The 27,066-nt window shown below is 44.8% G+C and overlaps 1 protein-coding gene across 1 annotated transcript in view; it reads right to left on the minus strand.

Annotated features, from left to right (window-relative positions):
* The window catches only part of LOC144828105 (uncharacterized), a 431,229-nt gene extending 422,670 nt beyond the window's left edge, over positions 1–8,559 (minus strand). The window contains exon 1 of the mRNA XM_078686230.1: positions 7,762–8,559. Within this exon, the coding sequence (XP_078542356.1) occupies positions 7,762–8,559 (798 nt within the window). The remainder of the gene's footprint in view (positions 1–7,761) is intronic.
* Positions 8,560–27,066: the final 18,507 nt, after the last annotated feature.

Genomic DNA, 27,066 nt, shown 5'->3' on the forward strand with positions numbered 1-27,066 from the left:
CAAAGCCGGAGAGGAGCCTAGAAACAGAGCCAAAGGAACTAGGAAGCCAAGCCAGGACCACAGCCAGGCAACCGAACCATACAGGAGGAAAGCAGGCACAACAAAGGAGGGAGCCCACGTACGGACAGGCCACAGCAAAGAGGCATGGAGGAACAGGGAACCCCCAGCAAACCACCGCCGGAACACACAGAGAACCTGAAGGAAACAGAGAAAACACGCCAAAGCGGAAGGCGGAGGAAGGAGAGAAGCAGAGGGCCAGGCAGCAGGAGACTCCAGACAACCCTCCGACAAGAGGGAGGACCCCACTGAGGCAAAGCACCTTGGAACCGCACCCCAACCCGAGAGAGGGAGGGGGCACCCAAACAGACCCACCCCGGGAACCAAGCCCGGAGACACAAGGGAGGCAGAGCGAACCAGGACACCAAAACCAGGACACGCCCATGAAAACACCCCACCGAGCAGGCAAAAACAGCCAGGGAGCCCAGGAGGCACAGGCCGAGGACAACCAGAACCAGCCAGAAGCCGGCAGACCACTGGAGACACAGTACCCCACAAAGGCCCCAACCAGGGCGCAACAAGACCGGGAAGAGAACCGTCTGCAGAAAAAAAGCCCCGAAGGACCCACCAGGAAGCGGCCACAACAGCAGAGTGCCCCGCCAGGACACAAAAGAGAGCCCAGGCAAGGACGCAGAGCCCAAAAGAAGACCAACAAGCAGGAGCAGAAAGCCCCAGCGGACACCCAGTCAGTGCAGAATCGGAGCACGGCCACAGGCCACCAACCGGAAGAACTGCAGACCAGAAGAGGAGAAAAACAGGCCCCCGCCAAGGACAAGGCAGCTCCAAAGACAGCCAGGCCAAAACAGCAGCAGCATGAACCCCAGGGCCCAAAAGGCGTACCACCACCGGAAACAAAACCAGGGGGGGGAAGCGCCACGGAGAAGAAGAGCAGGCGGCTAACAACAGCAGCCACACATCTGGCACCCACAGGAGGCCCCAATAGGGAACACACCAGGCAGGAACACAGACAGCACCAGGAGGGGCAAGCAGGAAACACTCGAAGCAAGCCAAAGGCAAGCACAGGGACAGCCAGGGCCGGCAAGGAAGAACAGAAGCAGCCAGACCACAGAAGCAACCAAGCACAAAGAAGGCCCCGGGACAACACCCGAAGCCCAAGGCCGGAGCAAAGGAGAACAGAACAGCCAAGGCAGCACAAACCACCGAGCCGCAGACAGAGCACCCCAGAGATCACCAGGAAAGCCAGGCGCCCCCCAAGGGACGCGAAAAAGAAAACCAGGGGCCCCCGCGCCCCGCATCCCGACCAACCACACCGAAGCCAGAAAGCTGAGGCGCAGGACCAGCAAGCAAGATGAGCACGGGCAGAACACAACAGCCGGCCCGCAGCGGATGCAAGGCCACCCGAAAACAAGGGCGGATGCAGCCCCACCAAGGCCAGGCCATGACACCCACACCCGCGACCCCCAAGAAGGAGGGAAGCAGAGGGACAGAAAGTGCAAACAGGAACCAAGGGGAGCCAACAGGAAGCACCCCCACTCAGTCCCCCAAGGAACCGGAACACCAAACCACCCCCAAAAGGGGGAAGGGAGCCGCAGAGGAACCCGAAGAAGGGGAAACAGAAGCAAAACCCCAACAGACTGCCACTGAGGAAGCGAAAGGCGAGCCCGACACAAGAGCAGCAGAGGGCAAGGTGAAAGCAAGCAGGCAGGAGAAACCCCACAACACAGGGAACCCCAGGAGCAAGCAAAATACAGGAGCACATGCAGCCAGGAGTAGGGTCACAACCAGAAGGCAGCGAACCAAGGGGAGAAGCCGGGCGGCAGAAACCCCCACCACGCAGACCAAGGGTGAGGATCACACAAAGGAGGCACCACAGAAGGGAACCAAACCCAGGCGAAGGAAGCCAGCGCCAAAACCAAAAGGCCAAAGAGGGGCAGTGCAGACAAAAGAGCACCGAACCCGAAAACAGGCCAGCACCCCAAACCAGAAACCAGCTGCGCGAAGCAAGGAGCAGGGGCGGGCAGCAGCAGAGCAAACCCCCCCAGCACCCGACCCACAGAAAAGAGGAGCCAGGGAAGAGGCAGCGGCGGGAAAAAAACACCCACGCAAGCCGCCCGACAGTGCCACCAACAACCAGTAGCCCCACAAGACAGAGGAACTGGGAGAAAAAGAGCCCCTAAGAACCCCGAGAGCAGAACCAGGCACCCCCAAGGCACCCAGCAGCAGGCACATCCACCAACTCACCCCATCCCCGGGAGCGCGACACAGCAAGGCATCCCGGAGGAGGAGAAAAGCAGCCCGGACAGGAACACCCAGAGGAAACACAGTACCCCAAATCAAGGCGAACCAGGGCCCCAGAAGCAGGAAGCACAGCGGGGAAGGAGACCAGGAGGACCCACAGGCGCAGCAGGCCACCAGCGAGGAGCACCACATGGAACAACCACGCCGTGAGGAAGACCATCCCCCGGGCAACAGGGCACCACCACAGCATGGAGAGCAACAGCAACCCGCTCACCAGCCAGGGCAAAAGGCAGGGGCAAGGAAGAGAGGCAGAATGAAAGCCACGCAAGAATGAGGCCACGGTAGCAAACCCCCAGCAGCACCAGGAGCCACCGTAACAAAGCACGGCAAACCCAGAAGGCCCAGCCAACACACCGCCAAGACCAGGCAAGCGGGGAGGGGCAGGAGAAAGAGAGCCACATAGCCAGCCCCCACGAGGAAGAAACTAACGCGCCATACCAGCGCCGTAATTAGGAGACCAGAAGGCTCAGCTAAACTGAAGATCAAGCTCTCGTGAGACTGTCACCGCAGACCACACTGCCACCCAGACGGCTCAGGGCATGCACAGGGCCGACTCACCTGGCCGCACCTTCCACAGCAGCACACGCAGCATGCACAGAAACTGCCGCAGACGGCCAAGTCTAAGCACTGCCCATCCTTGGAGCACACCGACCCGCAGAAGAGCGCACAACACACACACACAGTACAGGCCCCCCATGTATAGGCAAGCGGGACTCACCCGAAGGAGGGGGGCTAACACCAGGAACCAAGCCCCCCCCAACATCCAGGAAACCAGGAGACCGGCCTGAAGAACGGCCCCCTAGGAGTCAGAGGAACCACCGGCACAAACCCAGCCCCCAAGCACCAACAGCGGCAGCCCGCAGTCCCACAAGCGCCGAAGCAAAATGCACGTACTTCAAGCTGGGTGCAAAGTAACAACTCCCACAACTCCCTTGCAGGTTTCTCATGGTTCCACGCCCCCATCCATTTGCCACCAAAGCTTGCACGCCAGGCGCCCAGCACCAGCGCCGGGCGTGCAAGCCGAGACCACAGCAAGCAGCAAAGAAGGGGAAGAAAAAAAGACCACTATGCGAAACTCACCCCGAAGGAAGGCCCGTCCCACGAACAAGGGCCCCCCCTCACCAGCCACAAGCGCATAGCAGAAACCATGCCAGGACCTGCCAGGCAGCCGGAGGAAATCACGGCGCGTCTTCCATGCAGCCAGGACCCAGGAAGACTCGCCCCTACGACCCGGAAGAGAACCGGAGGCCGGCGCACCATCCGCAAAGGGCCGGCCCGCATCCACAAAGACAGGGAATAGGAAACCAGCCACCCAGCAAGCCCGGCAGGCCAGGAGTTAGGATAGTAGACACCCCGACCGCACAGCCAGGCAGCCGGACGGGGTATTCCAAACAAGGGAAGCCACTCAAGCCCAGCAGGAGCAGCACCAGCAACCACAGCACACTTCTGTTGACAGACAGAAAAAAAGAACAGACGGGATGCTGGATAAGTACTGCTTACGTACTCCCGGTGGGAGGGGCAGTATTAGGGTCCCAGCATGCCTCTGCTCTTTTTTTCTGCCGGGAGATGGTTATCTCAAATTAGTTAATGAATGGGACGAGGACATAAGGGACCTGGGGGTAATGTATGCAACTCATACCATTCATGAAAATCATACAACAAGTTGCCAAGTCTTTTACATAGGTTCCAATGGTATGCAAAAGCAAACAGTCACATAGGAATTAAGATGAAAATGTCTTGTAAGTAAGAAACTTTCCATGTTCCATCTCTTTTCTTGGGCTATCATAACGGATCACTGACATAATATAGAATGACAAAATATAGGCTTACCAAAATATAGTCACCAAAATATAGAATGCCAAAATATCGAATTCCTATCTACAAACAGGTAAGTACAAAAATATTGAATCCAAAATATAGTCTGTAAAAAATATAGTCAGTCAAAATATCGAATTTTTTTAAATGTCTTAAAAGTAATTTAAAAGTAATGAAATAATAAATATAATTAAATAAACAATACTTAAAAATACTCAAATAACCTTAAAATTAAGATATAATTAATTTAAGTTATTAATAAAAAATGTGCAATATTTTACCGTAGGATAGCAGGAGGGTAACATTTAATATTACCACTCCAGTGAGTGCAACAGTAGGGAAAGCGTTGGATAGCGTAGGGGTAAAAAATACTATTCCCACTCCAGAGAGTGCACCAGTAGGGAAAGCTTTGGATAGCGTAGAGGTAAAAATTACTATTCCCACTCCAGAGAGTGCAACAGTAGGGAAAGCATTGGATAGCGTAGGGGTAAAAAATACTATTCCCACTCCAGTGAATGCAACAGTAGGGAAAGCGTTGGATAGCGTAAGGGTAAAAATTACTATTCCCACTCCAGAAAGTGCAACAGTAGGGAAAGTGTTGGATAGCGGGAGGGTAAAAAATACTATTCCCACTCCAGTGAGTGCAACAGTAGGGAAAGCGTTGGATAGCGTAGGGGTAAAAAAATACTATTCCCACTCCAGAGAGTGCAACAGTAGGGAAAGCGTTGGATAGCAGAGGGGTAAAAATTACTATTCCCACTCCAGAGAGTGCAGCAGTAGGGAAAGTGTTGGATAGCGTAGGGGTAAAAAATACTATTCCCACTCCAGTGAGTGCAACAGTAGGGAAAGCGTTGGATAGCATAAGGGTAAAAATTACTATTCCCACTCCAGAGAGTGCAACAGTAGGGAAAGCGTTGGATAGCGGTAGGGTAAAAATTACTATTCCAACTCCAGAGCGTGCAACAGTAGGGAAAGCGTTGGATAGCGTAGGGGTAAAAATTACTATTCCCACTCCAGAGAGTGCAACAGTAGGGAAAGCGTTGGATATTGGAAGGGTAAAAATTACTATTCCCACTCCAGAGAGTGCAACAGTAGGGAAAGCGTTGGATAGCGGGAGTGTGAAAATTACTATTCCCACTCCAGATAGTGCAACAGTAGGGAAAGTTTTGGATAGCGTAGGGGTAAAAATTACTATTCCCACTCCAGAGAGTGCAACAGTAGGGAAAGCGTTGGATAGCGTAGGGGTAAAAAATACTATTCCCACTCCAGAGAGTGCAACAGTAGGGAAAGCGTTGGATAGCGGGAGGGTGAAAATTACTATTCCCACTCCAGTGAGTTTAACAGTAGGGAAAGTAATGTTTTAATATATTATTAAAAATTAATTAAATATTAATACCAATAAAACATTAATTGAAATTAATAACCAATTTAATATTATGTAATAATTAATTAGAAATACAACTACATGTTAGTTATTAAAAATTAATAACCTATTCATAATTATTTAACTAATACATTTTCAATAACAAAAACTAATTAATAATAAAAATTAATACCAATTAAAAATTAACAGTAAATTAATTATCAATATACAACAAGTATTTTAAATATGTAATTAATTACAATTACATTACTTCCCACCCTATTCCCCTATAAACCCACATCTCACTACAGAAAATACATTAATACAATTATCATAATTATGAAATATTTAATTAATACAAAATAATTACCAATTAATAAAAATTAATTGCCAATTAATAGAAATTAATTACCAATTAAAAATTAATTAACAATACATTTAAAATCAATACCAATAAATGAAAAAAAATATTTACTTAATTACAATTAAATTACTTCCCACCCTATTCCCCTATAAACCCACAACCCGCTACAGAAAATAAATTTAGAAAATTAACATAATTAACAATTAATCAATTAATACAAATTAATTGGCAATTAATCAAAATTAATTACCAATTAAAAAATAACAATAAATTCAAAATGAATACCAATAAATAAATAAAAATATTTAATTAATTACAATTAAATTACTTCCCACCCCATTCCCCTATAAACCCACAACCCGCTACAGAACTAGAAAGCAAAATTTAATTAAAAATTAATATTAATTGCTAAAAATTAATTTTTAATTTAATATAATTAAATTACTTCCCACCCTATTCCCCTATAAACCCACAACCCGCTACAGAATTAAATTACGCAAAAATTAAATAACATAAAATTCATTACTTAAAATACATTAAACATACATTACAAAAATTAATATACACTTTTCACACATATACTAACATACAAAACACTTTAAAAAAATTGATATTATTAAAAAATCAATATATTTAATGCCTATATTGTATACTTCGATATTTTGACTTCTATATTTTGAAAATCGATATTACTTCCCTTAAATTCGATAATTTTACCCACTATATTGTGTCCATTCGATATTTTGTCTATTCTATATTTTTGCTTCGATATTATGTCCATTCTATATTTTGGAATCGATATTATGACTGTTTACCATCATAACTGCTTTGAAAATCAAAACATTTTCATTTCTCTGTTTAATTGATGTGGGGAAGAGGGACATTCTCTCCTAAACTCTGAAGGACCCAATACAAAATGTATACATTTTTTCTCAGCCCTAATAACCCAAATATCCAATAAATCATTGTCTATTTCTGACTGAACAGTGATTGACCACCAAATAATGAAGAAAAAATAGCTATTTCTTGTTTTTTAATTCTCTAGGATTTGTCAAGGATGTTTCGATTGTTGCTTGTGAACTGAAATGATAACATTAGTCTGAACACCTGTTAATATTCTTTTCATTGGCTAACATCTTGTCTTCTGATAATGTTTGCTAGTCTTCTGATCATGACTGGACTGCCACTATATGATCTGACAAAGAAGACTAATTACATAACTCCTTTGCCCGCAAAGAACCAAAGGGTTGACTCTCAACTTCTGCATCTCTCAGATAGTAATCAAATGACACCTTTTAGAGAAACGTATTTAAGAATCAAAGTACGGAAGGTTTACACAGCTGAAAATTCAATATTGGGATTAATAGAAAATAAAACCTTGAAACCACGATACAATGAAATTGTTTAACACAGACTTCATAACCATCAAACACAGAGAAGGGTTATGAACTAACTCAGATTATTTGTAAATTCACTGCTTAAAAATAAATATTTCTACAACATTGCAGGTTATATTGGACTCTAAATATACGTTTTTAGCCAAGGCCCCCATAGTGATGAATGAGAGAAAACACAAATGATTTAAAAAAGAGGCTTTTATAGCGGAACAAATACTTCAAAGGGCAACACTTTATACTGTTTTAGAACACCATGGTCTGCTATAATACACTGTCATCCCCAAAACTAATATTTGGTTGCAAGTTAGGTTATACAACAGACCAAATCATAATAGAAGATGCAACAAAGAGTAAGGGCCACCATATGGTGGGAACCTGGCATGAATATAGACCTGCAAATGCTAATTAAAGTAGCCCTCACTCTTAACTGTCAACATAACTCATTGCTAAAACATGTAAAATTATTCAATATTGGCAACATTCAAACTATGGGACATGCTACTCACCTTTGTAGGCTCTTCATCTAAACTCCCATATCCCAAAAATAGAGCACGTTTTCTATTTTGAGTCACAACAGCAGAAGCAGAGGTTCGTATATCAGCATCAAAGGTTTTACCTGCCATGCTCTTCTCCAATACTAAAGCTGTGTTTAAGTCTCTGAGACTATTGTCGTATTGAGAAAAACATTGTTTTTCTGGTTTCGTCAATGGCTGATCTTGTCCTGACAAATAATCTGCTTTCATGGCTGTATCTGTTTTTAAGAGTTCATTTCTGAAGTAAGTGGTTATTTCTAAAGGAATATCTTCCTTTGGTGTATCAACCATTTGGAGAAAAATTGAATTCACACTATTTCCTCCAACAGCAGTTAAAGTTGAATATCCTTTAATATCTTTGAGAACTTCATTAACAATTCTAGTACCTTCAATGTCAGTATACAAATCACATAATGTTATTGCATTAGAATGAGGCTTACTATCCCATGTGTATATTTCTTTAACTACAAGGCGTGCAATTTGTTTGTAGATTAAATTGCATCCAGTTGCCATGGCTTTAAAAATTGTAGTAGGACAACCTATCTCATGCAGTACATTGATGTAAACTGAGTTGACGATGATGGCAACAGTATCATTATCATCTTCAGATTTTAAGTACTGTTCTTTCTTCAATGCTATTTTTACACCAGGCTCAGGGTTTAGCATTTTATTTAGGACTGTATCCATCAATTTTGAAGCTATTTTGTTGACTTCTGCTTCTAGTGATTTACTTCTGTATCTTGCAGCTTGTAAATAAGTTGAGGTCAACATTTTTGTTAATAGTTGGCTTACAATTTCATCCAAAAGTGATGCACATAGTCCATGACATTTGGACTCTGTATCCAGAGAATGAGGCTGGATTGCTCGAATAATATTAATAACTCTTTCAGCAATATAAGTTGATTCAATGCATACACAAGTAGGCTCAAATTTACAATTGTTGTAAAAGTGCTGAACTGGATTGTTACATATTTCAGCAATCATTATTTCGGCAACTGTATGTGCCTGAAATCTGTCATTCCTCGAGAGGTTTTCAAAAATTGAATTGTATGATTTTCCAAACTGCCTACAAATATTAAGGTAAGCAATATCAACAAAATTTTCGACCATTCTAAAATCATTTTCATGTTTTGTACATAATTCCCAGGTATCGTCTCTAACTTGTATTTGTTTATCTGAAATTATATTTAACAATGCGTCTAATAACATTTCAGTCATCCTTTTAACCCTTGAGAATGCGGGAAAGACTTCTCTGCCGTGTGCCCATTTACTACCATTAAGAAATAGTGTAGCTAGAAACCTCACAACAACTTCTCCTAAAACAGTGGAAGACATCACAATTGATGATGACTGCAAGCAGTCTTTTTCATATTGGAGTGATGTTAAATCATCAAAACATGTGGCCGCAGAAGTAGCAGCATTGTTACTCATCATTGAGGAGACTAGGTCAGGTGACATGGAGAATGTGCCATAATTTCGGGATTCCATTACACTATTTACAACCTTTGAAACAATTTTGCTGGCATCAAGGGATGTATATGAACAAAGTGAAATATCTTCAGTTACATGTCTTTCTAGTCGGTAGTCTGCAATTGCTTCCTTGATTAAACAAACAATTTTTTCAGCAAACACACTGGTGTTTCTAGTCAGGCTTGTAAAAACTGCCACATTGGTTTCATTTTCCGAATAAATCTTACTGAATATTGAGTTAACAATGCCATCCAACACATTTCTATTTATGTCTGGGTAATTCACTTTGATTTGGGAATGCCTAATCTCCATCAGTACAGAATTTACTAAAGTAGAAACTTCATTATTGAGTTCCATTTCTGATTTTTTTGCATCAATTTCTTTTGTAATCTGGTCTGAAAAAGTGAAGATTTTCAATAAAATACCTGAGATAATTTCAAGAAGAAATGAAGAATAGGCATCTTTATGCCCTGTGTAATGGGTATTGTCTTGGGAGTCATTAAGGCCACATATGACACGTTCAACTTCATATGCTGCTGATACTGATGAGTTTGACGAAGAAGGTATTTTCTTTGCAGAAACTGCAACAAAATTGGGATTGGAAATTTCACGAACTACAAAACGGGATACACTTTTCACCAAACTTTTGCTTCGGTAGGTTATCATATCTTGTACTGCAAGATGACTTCCGTATTTGTCCAAAACATTATTGTACACCAAATCCACAACATGGGGAACATCGTTTTGTGAATTAACCTCAATGTCTGCTACATCTGGTGTGTCCCAAATTTCATGCTGTGAAATTTGGATCATAACATCTGTTACAAGTTTTGAAATTATACCTTTGAATTCCGAGTCTGAAAAACAGATTTGATCACCAGAAGAAGGGAATATTTTTGAAATAAGTCTAGAAATAATGTCTTCTAATACTTTGGAGGATAAAACTGTTTTACGTGCCACCAAATATCTGCGCTTGTGTTTCGAGTTTTTAACATTTGTTTTAAATTTCCGAAGGATGATACTGGGGTTCAAAGTTGTATATTGAAAGGGTGATCTCTCTATTAAAAGACATGGCTGAATTTGGTAACAGTGCATTGCAGCTAATAAAAAACTAGTTATTCTTTCAGCAAGCATGGTCCTATTATGCTTCATATACTTTCTAACTCTCCTATAAGATCCACAGTCCTTCAAAATCTCACAATAAACAGAATTTACAACTTTGTTCACATGCTTCATGTTTTGCTGCAGATGATCTAAAGCTTCTTTACTGACTGACACTACCTTAACATCTGATTCTTTTAATTCCCCTAACAGTAGATTGACTAATTCTACTGCAATTTCCATGAGTTCAAATTCTGATTTCCTTTCGTTTATGTCGTCCATGATATTTGATGCTAAAATGACATGAGTAAGTAGTTCAGCAATGATATCCTCCAGAAATGAAGCTGAATAAACATAACTGGTTGATTGTTCTTTGTTATATATACTGAGTGTGCTGTGTACAAAGACATTACCAAGTACTTCATCAACAATGTTCTCAACAGATGATGATGGTGCTGTGTCTGATTCAGGCAAGGCCTCTCCTAGTAAAATTACCTGCAGATGACAAGTCATTTCCTTGGCAAGTCTGTCAATCACAGCTGAATTACTGGTCGCCAAAGCTGCCTGCATTGCTTGCACTGTTTCATATTCCTGCAAGATATTGTTGTAAACTGATTCAACTACTTGTTCGACATCAACTTGTACATGTAAAAACTGATTTAAATTTGAATTGTTTGCATTCCAAAAATCATTAGAAACACAGTGCATTACTTTTGGCTTGAACTGTTTAGCTAACTCCATAAAGCTAAGCTTCTGAAAATGATATTGGCTCTCTGAGAGTAGGATGCTTGCATAAAATGAAGGAAAAATGATACAGAGTAGCAAGTTGATAGTATGTACTAAAGTGGCACTGCCATGAAGGGAAGTATCTTCCTGTGCCCAATCACTAGTCTTGCTAAAATCTTTTTTTTTTCTTTTGTCTATACTGTCACAATCCTGTATTACAGATGTAAAATCTTCTGTTTTTTCAGAAATGTATTTTTCTAGTTTATGCATTGATATTTCCGCCACTACAAAGGTGATCAGTTTCTTGCCAAATGATTCATCACCTCTGTTAGTTGACAGGCTGAGCATATCTTTTGATGCTAACCTTCCAATTACAAAAATGTGAAAATTTAGTTGTGATGCACTAGGCAGAACATATCTAATATTTTCATTGCCTGTATCAACAGTCAAAATGAAACTTAAAAGGCCACAGAAGCATGGATATGTCAAAAAAAGACAGAAATCTTCTGTCTTCTTGATACTTGGTTGGTCATTGTGTCCATCTGAAAGCCTATCAAGGAAAATATTTTGTGTGTTCAAATTCACCACAAGTTTACCTGTGGCTTTATTAAAAGGTGTACACATTCCCTTCTGTGGTACAAGTTTTTTTGAAAACTTGGATGGTGGAGGGTACACAAACCTATTCTCTGGTGAACATTTTGAAGCCCTTGGTAATTCCGATTGACCTTGATGATGGACAAAGTGTGCTTGTGATTCCTTCTTTGCAGACCAAAATGAAATCTTATTTTTAAGAAAGAAATCGGTCACATCATATACATGATTCTGCCCTAAATTACTGCTGTAAGCAAATGAAAAATATTCCATCCGTATCAAACTTGAAAGACATTCCTTTGGATTAATGGTTTCCACTGAATGTCTGCTAATTATTCCAAACTTACTTGAAACTAAGCTGTTGCAAAATGCAAGTACAATGAATGTAACATGGCAAGTGAATGAGTGGGGGAAAAAATCATATTCTGTTGAATCTGATAAGTTTAGTGGATGGTCTACTTTACAAAGATAACATACATTACTTTCAAAGAAGGTTGGTGAAAACTGAGCTGTTGCTGACTCTGTGAAGGACACGTCTCCTTCAGAAACTAGGCAAGTTTCAAATGGCGGTATATTATGCAGTGATATAAATTTGCCTTCCATGTGTTGTTTCTTTGGATAAGGAGCTGATATAAGAGAATGTATTTGCGGGGTCACCACAGTTGTGAAAAGCATTGGCAGCAAGCTTATTTTCTTTGAATTATGTACTACAACAAAATCTTTGGCACTGGCATCGATTCCAACATCCTCGTCACTTTCTTCTAAATAATGAATGCTAGATGCTTCTGAGCAAACATATTGTTCCTGTGTTTCGTTGGAAGTGTTGGAACTTGTGGCTTCATACATTGTGACAGCAGGATACTGAATAACTTCTTGTGGTAGCCCTAGATTTGTAACTGTATTCTGAAATGTTCCCCAATAGATGCCTGTGTTAAAAATGGAAACAAAAGGCATCAATCACACATCGCGTTTGTTAGCAGGGGAAAAATGAAGACAGAACTAATAAATAACAAACTGTGACATTCAAGTTTCAAGAATGCATAATGATAATGTTTTATCGGCACCATTTCTATTCACAAACATGTACAGAACCATCTTATTAGTCAAATAATAACTTACAAATTTCATAAATATGTAGAAGCATTTTCAACTGGCCTTCTCCAATTTACCACTTCATCCATGATACCCAACTTTAATTGCTTGTGTGCATAACATACGTCTTAGAACCATGTGGTTGGTCATAACTTACCCTCGCATGTGTTGGTCTCTGAAACAATGTTTTTAAAAGGTGCTTTAACAAATACATTGCCCACGCTTCTTGGCCAGATGCTCTCGATTATATTAACAATATGGCACCTAAATTAACTGGAGTGCTCACAGTATCTCAAGGTCCATCATTTTATCTAATGATATGGAAATAACATAACTCACACAAAAATGGTGCTACAGATTCAAAATTCACCTTCATTGCATTCAATCCCAGAAATACCAGTAAGTCCAAATCCCCAGGGTTAACATTAAGGGGTTCCTGTTAACTCTTGGGGTACAGAGTTAGTGGGTATTCTGAGTGGAACCTTGAGGTTTCACTGATAAATGCCAATTACTAGGTGTATCAGTAAGTTTGAGTCAGACTCACCTAGTAGTAGCCATTACTCCCCACACTTACCCCCAGGGTTTTCAGCTGGTTTGAACAGCTCAAAGCCTTGGGGTAAACAAGACAGATCTGTGGTGTTCCTATCAACCTTAACATTTTGAAAAGCTCAGTAACTTATGTTACGTAGTAAATGAAATTAACAGACCACTTGCATTCATGACCCATGTGTTTTTCCATATGGCGAATTTGTGTGGAAATAGGCATGACCTCCTTACTACAATTAAAAATAAGCAGCTTGATAAAAAGCTTACAGTCATATTTCCAGTCCGATGTGGATGTCTGTAGCCCCACAAAAAAACACAGTTTGAATATTACACATAAAGGGGCCCATTTTGATGTCAATCAAAAAGGCTCCGAATGGGATTCGGAATCTCAGAATCCAATTCGGAACCTATGTTTCCGACCAAATCGTAAATTCCCAACTGACTGATTATGATGCACGGAAACCATTCGTGCTGTCCGTTTCAGTTCCGAAAGGCATTGGGACAGCCCGAGTCTTTCGGAGCCGGATCGTACAGCTCTATGGACACGGATTCCAAGTTTAGAGATTACGATGACCGATTCAAACAGCCAATCCGATTCGGTCTGGCAGAAACAAAACTGCTGTCGGAATCTGACTTTGAGGGCCCGCAGCAGGCCCCCCTGCACCCTTTAGGCCTCTGTTGGGGCCCATGGGGTATCCAAGGGACCCCTCTTTCCAGCCATGCACAGTGTGGCAGGCACCATGAGGTGCCCACCACAGGGTGCAAGGTTTTTCCCAACCACCCCTTTTGTCAATGGGTGCATGTGTTCTCGTTCAGAACACAGGCTCCCATTGAAGTCAATTCAATTCAATTCAATTGATTGCTTTATTCGGTTTTGAACAAAGAAAACCATAAAAGTATAGACATCTAAGAACGTGTCGCAGGAAAATTCATTAACCTCTTCGATGCGCATGACGAGCTCAGCTCGTCATGAGTTACGGCGCTCGTACGCTGATGACGAGCTGAGCTCGTCATGTAACGTGGCTTTTTTAAAAACGCCGCGCACAGTGGGAAAACCGCTAGCGCGCATGCGGTTAATTGATTGTTAAAATCCACAAAATGATTCATGTTAAAAGTTAAAATTTACATACAGATTTTTTCAGTTCAAAAAGCATATAACAAATAATTTTTTAGAAAATACATCAGATCAGATTATTACCAATTATTTCTGTCGTATACAAAATTTTAGGAACCTAGCTATGTTTAAAGCAAAAAGATCAGATTCCAAAAATTGGAGAACCAAGAGTGTGGGTCAACATTCGCGTATGCCCAGGGTTTTTAGGATAGGTACTAGCCATCTCTTTCTTGGTTCAATGTAAAATTTGCAAAATAGGATGGTATGTAAAAGGGATTGAGAGGATGAACCATCGCAGGGACAGTGACTTAGGGAATGAGACCAATCGTTAACCGTTGGAAATGTGATAAAACGATGGAAGATGTTGAGTCTAAATCTGGTCAAAAGAAGTCTGTCAAAACTGGATAGATTCCAAGTTAAGTATGGCTCGATTGTAAGGAATGTTTGTATTAGCATGGAATGCTGCACAGAAGTTTTATGTGCTTCAGTCAGCAAGCGAAGCCCTGCTAAGTGTGCTAGACAATGGGATTTTAGCATCTTCCTTGGTATCATAGCCATTTCTGTCGGGGAGTGATAGTATTTCTTGAGCCCGAGGTCCGATAAAAACCTTCTAACATATTGTAGCCACTTAATCTTGTTTACATTTTCCAGAGCGACACAATCTGTCACTACAGATTGTGTGAAAGATAACTTGTTTGACGTCCAGAGACGGTGCCACAGAAGAATTGGCTGCGTCCTGATGATGTCTGAAATGTACGGCACGCCCAATTCTGTGTGGCAGCTGAATGTGGACGTACTTTGGGGGACTGTGAGTAAGAATCATAGAAAACTATTTCGACCTTTTGAATGGCTTCTACCTGTGCATACCCCCACACCCCTGCTCCGTAAGTAGCTGTTGAAACGCTTTTGGCCTGATAGATGCGCAGCATCTCTTCCGGGGGCGTTTTCCCAGTCGCTGCGTGAAGGCTACTAATGCCATTGTGGCTTTTAAAAACATCAATTTTCTTACTTCTATGGCTCTACTCCAAGTACCCTTATGATCGATTACGACTCCTAGGTAGGGATAGGTGGATGTATGTTCAATCCTGGACTTGTTTATGAATATCTCCTTTCCTTTTCTTAAGCTCCGACCTGAGGTCATGATAAAAGTTTTTTTAATATTAATTTTTAAATCCAGGTTTGACATAAAAACATTGTACCGGTTTAAAGAGCGTTGGAGTTCGAGGGGCGTAGGAGCGATGATAACTGCGTCGTCCGCATACTGGAGAGCGGGGATTGGATGCTTCTTGACCTGGGGTAGGTCCTGGCACCCTTCCAACATGGCTAACTCTAGACCGTTAGTGTAAAGAGTGAAAATAAAAGGTGCCAGGACGCAGCCCTGTCTGACTCCCCGCTCTACCCTTAATGGGGCGGATAGTTGGCCCCCAAACCATACCTTACTCTTGCGGAAGCGATTGAATACATGTCCTGCAGGTAGTTAACCAGCAAAATGTCAATGGTTCAATGGTACCCAGGCCTTCCCTAAAACCGTATTGGAGGTCAGATATGGTGTTATTATCTTCCGTCCAATGCTGGAGACGTTCTAATAGAATGCGTCCTGCAACTTTGCCCACCGAATCTAATAATGAGATAGGGCGATAGCAAGTTGGACTGTTGCGATCGCCCTTTTTAAAAATCGGAACTAAGATGGATTCTGACCAAGAATCCATAGGTCCGACTTTCCCTGTGGCCTCAAGAACTCTAAGGATTATTGGGGCCCAGAGATCCATCTTAAATTTATAGAAGTCGACGAGCACCCTGTCGGGGCCTGGGGCCTTGCCTCCTTTGCTGGCTATTAGTGCATGGTCGACTTTGGCCAGGGTAAAACCTATGTCCGCTACAATTGGGGAAGACCTTGGCCTGTCACTGTTGTTCCCTTGGTTTTGGGGGAGTTTGGGTGTTACTCTCAGATTGACAAAAAATTTGTGAGAAGTGGGCAATCCAATCTGTCTCGGTATTAAAGACTTTGATTTTGCTCGACTCTCTTGGACCAGAGAGGAAAGGGGTGTTTATAACTTCCCAAAAAGCTGCGCTGTCGTTGGTTTGACAGCTGGCATGAAGGGCTAACCATAGTTCCTCCTTTAGATCAGACTTTCTTTGACGTAAGGACCGCAGAAACAGAATATCGGACATTCCGAGAATCACGTTTTTTCCCTGAGTATACACCTGAACTATGCCTTGAAAAAGCCCACGGCCAATAGGCCAATAGGGCGAAACACGTGTCGGCTGTGCTTCTTTGTTCGCATATGAAACATTCAATAAAAACCACATACGCAATACCATTAAGGAACGCTTGAACTTTTTCTTTTTTGGACTACCTTTGACAGACTGTGAGGGCACAATCTTTCACTTTCCTCTACACTTATTTTCAAAAATGGCTCTTGGGTGAAGCAGTTCGTGAGGAATGTGCCACAACGAAATTGGGCCCTAACAATTGTAGCACAAAAACCCAGAGACCTCCACCCTTTCAGCTAGCTACAGACTTTCTTTGACGTAAGGTCTTGTTGTATAATTTTCTGTAATGGTTAACCTTTATCTTATCTCTATTTGTTTTTTTAAGAGCACATTTAAGGTTGGAATAGGCTTTTGTGCATGAAGAGTTAAACCAACCAACCATACTTTTTCTTTTGGCTTTCGGTATGATGGTTAGTGCTTTGTTCACCTTGAAGCTGTCTAATATCTCCTGCGGGGAGTAACAATCCGCCAGGCATGAACTAATTGCGGAGATGTGAGTTCTGACTACCTTCTCAGTTGTTCTTACTAGGTCTATGCATGCCCATTTTATAGAATAGCCATTCAGTCTGTTCAAGGTTAGATTTTCCTCCGTGTGAAGGCTCGACGTCTTTTATCTCCCTTGCACCATCTGCGCAGAGAAAGTTACAGAGATTGGAAAATTATCGCTATAAACGCAATCGTGAGTTTCAAAGTTTGTTATAAAGGGGGAGGTCCTTATTGCCATGAAAATAAAATCGATACAGCTCGAAGCTCCTCTGCCGTTAAATGTTGGGATTAGAGAAACAGAGGGAGACAAGAGTTTGTTTGCCAGTGCAAGCTGAAGTAGCGCAATTGTCTCATTCATACATGCCCCGCTACGAGATTGGGGAAAATGGGTAATATTGTTTTCAAGCTCGTCTACCACTCCGCATGTGATGTTGTCGCTTATTTCACAGAGTGGTAAGTTGAAGTCGCCACCCCATAAAATTGTGGAGTTTTTCCCATGGTTGGAGTTATTCAGGTCTAGAAGGAAATAGCGAATTTCCTTTAAGATCTCTATGAACTTTGCGTCCTGTGGATTGTTATAAAAATTAACCAGCACTAGATGGGCAGGGTTAGCAGTGGCTAGTGAGATTATTTGATAGTTTTCCTCATTCTTAAGGGTGGCAATATCTCTCACCTTAATTAGATTTGAAATATAGACCACCAGCTCGCCTTTTGCCCGCCCTGATGTTGAGGGAATTGCGGATGAGAAAAATGTTTTATAGCCGCTCAGGTGTATGTGTTGCACGGCCCAAGTCTTCTGCAAACAGAGGATATCGTAGGACCGCGCAAAGGTGAGCCATTCTTCTTGAGTGGACTTGGGCCGAAGGCCCGCAATGTTCCAATATAAGATAGTTAGAAATGCCCCTGTTGGAGAGTTAGTGTCAGGGTGTAGGCCTGAGGTAGCGTGACCTGTTACGTTTAAGCGGCTATCATCTGTAGCCAAACTCGGGGCTGAATCTAGATTGTTTAATCCCTGCAGTGGACCTGGTGATTGAAGTTCAGTGCAGTGATTATCTACAGGGGATTGTTGTACTTGTTCGTGAGGGACCAGGGTTGGATTAAAAGTGTGAGTCAAATAAGTTGTGTCGTGTACAGCTACTAGAGGGTAAGTACTCTTTGGAACATGAGGTCCTTCCCTACAAACTCCCCCTACTAAGGAGGATGAGGAACCCATTGTTACTTTTGATTGTCAGTCTACCTCTTCTAAGTGTGATAAAAACTCAAATCTTTTTTGGAAGTTATTATAGAGCCGTTTGTTTTCGCGCTAGGCTTGGGGTCGGGTTTGTAAAAAAAGCCAAGAGGAGGGCCGTGATCGCTGTGGGGATAGTGGATTGTTCCTCTTTATGGGTTAAAAGGGAATGTACCATTCTGGGCATTCTGAAGTTAATAACAATACAATCGCCGGGGAGGAGCTTCGCACGCAACCAAGATATCCTGTCATTTATCCTGTTTGCAGTTGACATCGTTGTGCGGATGAACCACCGGTGATCCTGAAACCGTTTCCGCCGTCCCGATCGGACCCTGGGAGCCGGAGTTGTGGCGCCGAGAAATTCGCGGCCTTCTTCTCCTGGATGCCCGGGGCCCGAGTTGACATGGTGCCCGGGGCATAATTGAACAACAACGGCTTGGGGCAGCGAGGAGCCCCGGACCAGTTCAGTTTCACTTTCGTTTTTGATTATCGCTGGGGACTCGGGCTTGTGATGCCCCATTGACTTTTCGCCCTCTCAGCCCCCTTCCGCTCTAACGCCCTGGTTGGCGGGCCCTCCGGGTGGAGTTGGTTCTTTCCTCCCTGTTCGGTCTGCTGTATTTCCCCTCCTTTCGCTTTTGCCTTGGACATTTTTCGATACTGTCCCGACATGGCAGGCAAACCTGAGGGAGACAAACAGAGGGTGAAGACTACCAGAAGAGGCACCTATACCCAAACCAACGTCATGGATCGATATGCTCAGGTTCGGGGGTCACCCAGCGGGACCGGTGGTTCGCTGGAGGGGGCGAAGATTTCGTCGACCCCGGTGGTGGAGCCGACGCTGCAGGATGTAATGGCCGCCATTGATGGTATCCAGTCTTCCCTTCGGGAAGCAAATGGAGACTCTTGCTCACAAGTTGGATACGGTGGCGATTGATGTGAACTTGATCCGGACGGACCTCACAAAAACCAATGAAAGGGTCAAATCGTTGGATATTAAAACATCGAGCCTTACGGACGACGTTGTTGAGTTACAAACCAAAGTCCGTACTCTTGGGGCCTCTAATGACATGGTTGTTCGTCGCCTGGAGGATTTTGAAGGACGGGCCCGACGGAACAACATCCGTATAATTGGCGCCCCGGAGAAGGCGGAGGAGCAAGCTACTGATCTTTTTGTTGAGGACCTTATCATCAAACATTTAGCACCTAAGGGACTGAGCAAGTTTTTCATGGCGTAACGGGCCCATAGGATCCCGGGTGGAAAACCAAAAGTGCGAGCCCCACCGCGGCCTCTGATAGCATGGATTTTTAACTATCGGGACAGAGACGCTATCCTTCAGGCCTCTCGTGCGGGTGGTCCCCTCATGTTTGAAAACTCCTCCATCAGTTTTTACCCGGACTTCACACAGATGGTCCAGAAACAGCGGCTCAGTTTTATCGGTGTGAAAAGAATACTTGGCGATATGGACCTTAAGTATGCCATGCTCTTTCCTGCTAAATTGAGGATGTACTTTTTTGATAAGCTTGAAGTGGTGGTCGATTGGTTGGACTCTCTGCCTGCCCGACAGGATCCTGAGAGTCGGCCTGGTGGAGCGGAGGGGAGACTTGAAGAGCAGGAATGAGCGCCATCTCCGAGGTCTCCGGGGACTACGAAAGGACTTTTAATGTGGTGGTTCCGGATCTGATTTATTACTGTCAGTTTTCTTTTGCAAGGGGGGTTGCGGGGATATCGTTGGGATTTATTCCTCCTCAGCCTTACTTTTCGTAGTTTAGTTGTGTGTGAGGGCGACAGGCACACTGCAAGTTGGGGTGGCTTTTTAGTCGTACGCAGGGATGCAGGGTGGGGGTGTTGTAATGGGTTGTTTGGGGGTGGGCGATCGTTAGGTGTGGGTGTTTTGTTCGTTGTTTTTGCAAGGTGCTATACTGCAGGACATTTTCATCGAAGCATCGGACCTAGCTCGTGGATGGATCTTCTTTTTCTTTTATGATGCGGGGTAGGGGATTGAGGTTGATGAGCTGGAATGTCAATGGGTTGGGGGACAAGAATAAGCGTGGGGTGGTATTACAGTTCCTGAAACGCCATTCCCCCAATATGGTTCTCCTTCAGGAGACTCATTTGGTGGGGCATACGTGTCACGCCATGAACAGGAGGGGGTATCATCTGGTAGCCCATGCTGGATTCTCCTCTGGATCTTGTGGAGTTGGGATCCTTGTTAAAACTGCTCTCCCGCTTGAGGTGGAATCCACTGTTGTCGATGATAGGGGACGCTATGTGGCGATTTCGGGGCGGTGGGAGGGTTGCACTCTTACCATGGTTTCTATTTATGTTCCTCCAGGCTTACAGTCGACAACTTTTTCTGATCTGGGGCGGGTATTGCTTGATCTCCCGGCTGGGTCCTTGATCTTGGGTGGGGACTTAAACGCAGTGGTTTCCGGTAGACTTGATAGACATCCACCCAGAGACGTTAAGGGGAAGTATGGTTGGCTGCCTGATTTTATTAATGCACTGGGTCTGGTGGATTGTTGGCGATTGCTTCATCCTACTCAGCGGCAATACACTTTTCACTCTGGAGCCCATGGTAGCCTCTCCAGGATTGATTATGTGTTAGTACTGGCTGCACAGGCGTTTGGTGTTACAGAGGTCCGTTATATGGCTCGGGGAATTTCCGATCACTCCCCACTATGGCTCCGATTGGACTTAGTCCCGGGTGCTGAGGGTCGGGTTGCCCCGATCAACCCTTGGTATCTTTGCAGCCCCAAAACTTGTAGTGAGCTTGTGAAGGCTCTGGATCATTATTTCCGAGAGAATGAGGGCTCGGTTTCTTCAGCGGTCTCTTTATGGGAGGCTTTTAAGAACGTTCTAAGGGGTCAGGCCCTGTCATTGATCGCTGGAGTTAAAAATCAGAAAGAGGAGGAAGTGGTAAAGATAGAGATGGAAATAACGGATTTGGAAGTGGCCTTGGAGCAGGAGGTGACCCACTTGAAACTGCATGTTTTACAGTTGAAGCAGCTTGACTATAAGTCATTGGTGTCGGATGCGGCGAAGGCTCTTGGCCGGGAGCAACAGGGGCGTATCTATGATGTTGGAGATAAGGCTGGCAAATTGGTAGCTTGGTTGGATAGGAAAGATAGTGCAAGTCGTGTGGTGTCAGAGATTGAGACGGAGGATGGGGCCCTGGTTACCGACCCGCAGGAGATAGTGGTGTGCTTCGCCAATCATTTTCACACTGCATACTCCTCTGTGTCCGATAGACCGGAGGAGGATTCTCGTTTATTGCTTCGAGATATAGCCCTTCCAAGTCTCTCTGAGGAAGATAGGGATCTAATGGACTCGGCGATCACGGCTGATGAAATAGCGTTAGCTATGCGTTCCTTGCATTCGGGTAAAGCAATGGGCCCCAATGGTCTGCCGATTGAGTTATACAAGCTTCGGCCCGACAGGATTGCCCCGTATTTAAGGGACATGTTCATGGAGTCCTGCGATAGTGGGATCAGCGCTTGGCTACCATAGTTGTTATACATAAAGAGGGGAAGCCACGGAATAAATGTGATTCGTACCGGCCGATTTCATTGTTAAATGCCAAGCCCAAAATTCTTGCTAAGTTGTTAGCTAATAGACTAATCAAGGTCATCGGCGATCTAGTTCATCCAGATCAATCCGGTTTTATCCCGCACCGGAATACGGCATTGAATCTTCGGCGGCTGCATGGTGTTATCGCTAGGGCGGCGACGCTGCGTGAGCCGGCCATTTTGGCGTCTTTAGACGCCGCTATGGCGTTTGATACTGTGGAATGGCCGTATTTATGGGCGGTGCTAACTAAATTTGGTTTCGGCTCGGAGTTTATTGGTTGGGTGCGGCTTCTTTATGCGGATCCCCTTGCTCATATAGTGGTTAATGGCTGTGTTTCTGCAACATTTAGTCTTGGGCGAGGTACCCGTCAGGGTTGCCCCTTGTCTCCCCTCTTGTTTGCGCTGGCGCTTGATCTTTTCTAAAAAAAAAAAAAACAATACAATCGCCCTGAATTGGTTTGGAGGAGGAACCCAGCCACCCAACTCTCGGGCCATCAAAATTTGGTTTGAGTGGTGGGAATTAAAATTCTTGTATTTCACCAACCAATCCACTACTTTATTGCGTAGGGAAAACCATGATTCGGTATGTTCTTTTTTAGGGATGGAACCCCCGTTAGTATCAAAACATAAGGGCATGATGCAGCTGGCATATTTAGGATGTCAGTATTAGGTTGGGCAAATGGATTGGGAGGATTGCCGCTAGCATTTTCCTCCCCTTGGTTATGCAGGGTTTCCACCCTAGCGTTGACCCTTCTTGTGCGATCCTCTTTTACTGGGGTATTTGATGTAACTAATTGCGGGATCTTCAGTTGGGCGGGCTTTGGGGCTCGGGACGGTTGTGTGCAGAAATTCTTGTAAACTGCAGAAGAGATTACATTTTCTGTAGAGGTTATGGAAGGTTCCAGACGAGCACGAAATTGGTCAACCTCGTGCTTCAATAATTCTACCTTATTCTCAATGCGGACAAATCTTTCTTCAATGAAGTTAGTCAGTTGTAAAGTCATCTCCCTAAACTTGTCTTCCTAACTATTTTTTATGAGACCCTCTATAAATACCCCTAGTTCTTGTTGGGCTGTTTGGGGGTTGTTAGTCAGTGTTCCTGACTGTACGTAAGAGTGGGCAGGTGATTCCTCAGTTTGTGCTTCAGTAGTGACTTTTCCCAACGAGCTAGGGGCATAACCGTTCTTTGGTCTTTCTTCATAACTCTGTTTACCACCCTTCTGTCTGGTCCCCAATAACCGCCCTTTTAATTGTTTAGTTTGTTTCCTTGTTTGGGGACCTTTCCCTGCCATGGTAGAATGTTCTGCCTCCTTCTCATGAGTTCTGATACTTTGCGGTTGGTTGGGCAGGGAAGTGGGAGAGGGAGTTTGGGTGATTACTATCTTTGGGGTTGGCATGCCAATGTGTACCTCCTCCCTAGTCAAGGGAAACTGAAGGGGATCGAGTGAGAGCCTGCGCTCAGTTAGAATTATTTCGTGGTTGAGGAGGGATTCTGCCCTGATCAAGAAAGCATCAAGGGTGCCCGCGGCACTTTTTCGTTTCTCCATCTGTATAGGGTTCGTTAAAAAAGAATTTAAAAATTTCGGTTCAATTTATAAGATTGCTTGGGCTCTAGAAAAAATTCGACATCATAGAATGTAAAATAATAGTTGCCCACAGTTAAAATACGGCAAAGTTGTTCAGTAGATGAATAACATGTGAATATAAGGACTAAGTCAGCCACGAATAGTTCAACTGGTCATGAGGGTGCATTTCTTACCAGTCCTGGCCATAATGTCAGTCCGTTTTGTGGCGGAAAGGGACAGGGCCCTGCCCTGCCTCGGTCTGCCCCTGACGGCCACAGACGGCCTTTGCCCGGGCTTCGCCCGCACGCGTCCCGGGAAAGGTCTGCTCAATAAATCCCCCCCGGTGTCAAGGGGGAGGGGCTCAAGGTCCGCCGGTCGCTTGTAGGGCGTGAAGTCCTCAGTCTGCTTGCCCCCGCTGGCCTACACATACAGGAACCAGAACGAAGCATCTCCTGTGGAGCGGGAGAGGTGAGCTGCGATTTGAAGACCCCGGTGTCAAGGTGGAGGGGCTCAAGGTCCGCCGGTCGCTTGTGGGGCGTGAAGTCCTCAGGCTGCTTGCCTCCGCTGGCCTGCACACACAGGAACCAGAACGAAGCATCTCCTGTGGAGCGGGAAAGGTGAGCTGCAATTTGAAGCCCCCGGTGTCAAGGTGGAGGGGCTCAAGGTCCGCCGGTCGCTTGTGGGGCGTGAAGTCCTCAGGCTGCTTGCCCCCGCTGGCCCGCACACACAGGAACCAGAACAAAGCAACTCCCCTTGAAGTCAATGCGAGTCTGACCAAACGATGTACAGAAGCATTGTAATCCGTCGGTCGGACTCGCAGAACCCGATTCCGTAGAAAACGATTCCGAAACAACATCTTAATTGGCCCCATGGTGTATAATTTGCAGAATATAAGAAAGAAGATGAATATTATGGTGGCCATATTTAACAGGATGCAGATGCCCAAGATGAGTTAAAGATTCATGGAATTAACATGGTAATGGAGATCAGGGAAGGGGTAATGAGGGCAGATATTGCAAAGTCCTTATCTTCTGATCTTACAAAGTAGCTAGATGTCAAGTGAGGCTCCAATCGAAGGAACCTTTATGCAGTGACTTGCTACTTTCCCACTCTCCCTATTAAAGTGTACTATTGAAGACTAAGCTAGATCAGTTGGAAAGGCTTGTAGTGGACAAATATGTGAAAGGACCTCTTGTCTGTACTTACAATTTCAACGGTAAGCTAAGCTTTGAGGAACACTCCACAGAGATTGTAGTGGATACAGAAATGGGGATTAGAATTTCTTGATGTAAAATAACTTAATGATGCATATTTACAGATCTAAAATCTATTTCCGGGCTAACCAACAAAGTATATAGAAGTATTGAAACATGCCAATTGTTATGAGCATAGAACAGATTTATGTAGAGGTATTGGACAGAGCATCAGCCATTATAGCTCTGCATCCAACAGGTATGTGGAACTTGTGTACATGCTGCAGATTAATTCAGCCGCAGCATTCTGATTGAGTACTAGTATTAACAAACAAAATATTTAAACAAGAGTGTTTTAATTTCAAATGTGTTTTTATTGATTTTTGAATGCAAAAAGAAGCAAAATGGACAGGCAATGCGATGTTGTACATTTGCAGTAGGTAGGTATGGCGATCGAGACAGACATACAAGTCTTCCCTATGAGTCAAAAGCAAAGCAAATAAACCATGCCCAATTATAAATGCGTTGCCCATTTTTTGGGGAAGGAGCCACAGAAGAGTGGTCATTGAACAGAACAGAAGAACCCAACCCCCCCCCCGCCCCCCGGAACCCAACTTCACCCCCCTCCCCCCACCCCGACCAGTATGCCTGTCGTCCAAAGCGTCCATCATAGCACATCCAGGTGTGTGTGCGATACTATGTACAGGTTCAGGTTGGGTCACGCGGGCAGTTCGTGAGCCGTAGAATGCGGAGATATTTCGGGCATGTGATTTCGTGAAATTCCCTGGACAGGAGTGACAAGAGCGGTTGCCAAGTTTTCTGGAATGAATCAGCAGAGTGCGCAAGTGTGGCCTGGATACGCTCCATGCCTATCGTGAACCATAGTTTATGTAGCCAGCCAGTGTGGGTGGGCAGTGTGGTAGAGCCCCATAGTGACAGGACATGTTGTGACGCCGGTTGTATGGCAATACCCATCTGCTTGCCACAAGGTGAGCGTAAGGGAAATGTGAGCGCATTGGGCTGTCCCAAGATCGTGTATGCTGGGAAGCGTGGGAGTTCAGTTGCAAATGTGGAGTCTATATCATCTAAAACAGCTTTTCAATACCCCTGCAGTTCGCGGCAGTCCCACAAGAGATGTGTTAGGGTGCCCTTTTCGCCACATCCCCTCCAACACAGCGCGCTGCGGAGAGGGTTGCCTTGATGGAGTCGTGCCGGGGTAAGATGCCAGTAGATGGCCAGTTTCATCGCAGATTCCCTGGCGTGAGTGTTGCGGGTGGTGTGTGCTGCTCTGTAGTATATGAACCCCCATTCTTTGGGCGAGAGTGTCCTTCCGAGTTCCAATTCCCAGCGTCTCTGCCCCGCCGTCTTAACTAGGCTAGGCTCAGGGGATAGCATCTTATAGAGCTCTGATATAAGGTGTTTATCCGAGTCCTTCGACACTAGCCAGTGTTCGAAGGGTGTCATCCGTCGACCGACCAGAGGGGCTCATTCCGGTGTCAGGAGCCAATGGCGGAGTTGAAAGTATTGGTACATGTGGGGTTTGGTTATCCCGTAGCCCTGTGTGATATCGGCGAGAGGGAGAAATCCCTCCATGTCAAAAAGATGGCCGGCCGAGCGGCAGTCTGTAGCCCGCCACTGTAGAAAAGCGCAAGGGTCTGTACCCGGTGGGAATTCAGGGTTATCAAAAAGTGGAGTAAGCGGGGAAGGGAAAGTCGTCAGGCCTCTCTTGACTGCCACCGAATCCCAAATCTTCATGACAGTGCGCGTGATAGGGGAGCGGAGGAGATACTGCGGTCTGTGCTGGCGGGCGAGAAACGGGATCTTCCACAGCGCCGTCTGGGCCATCGCCCTGTCTTGAAATAGCCAACGCTTCTCCGACTCGGGTCTGTACCACTCCACCAAATAGCGGAGCTGAGAGGCCCAGAAATACTGTAGGAGGTTAGGGATTCCGAGGCCACCTTCATCGACGCTTCTATGTGCCGCCAGCTTGCGCAGGCGTGCGCGCTTCCTTTCCCAGATGAACTGGTGGATGGCGTGTTGCAGATCGGCGAGCACGCCTGGCGGTGGCTGTACCGGGAGAGTCTGGAAGACATACAGGATTTTAGGTAACACGGACATCTTCACTGCCGCTACACGACCTAGTAAAGAGAGGGGTTGTTTCGACCATCTCGCAAAGTCGGCTCGGATTTGGGAGGACAACGTTTTGTAATTGAGGGCCACCGTCGAATCCGTGTTGGAGGTAAGTGTGATCCCCAAGTACGGGAGTTGCGTGGTGGTCGGTAGGTCGCAGCCGAAGTTACGCGTCGGGGCATTAGGATGGGCATA

The sequence above is a fragment of the Lissotriton helveticus genome, chromosome 4_1 (assembly GCF_964261635.1).
Source record: "Lissotriton helveticus chromosome 4_1, aLisHel1.1, whole genome shotgun sequence".
Classification (NCBI taxonomy): domain Eukaryota; kingdom Metazoa; phylum Chordata; class Amphibia; order Caudata; family Salamandridae; genus Lissotriton; species Lissotriton helveticus.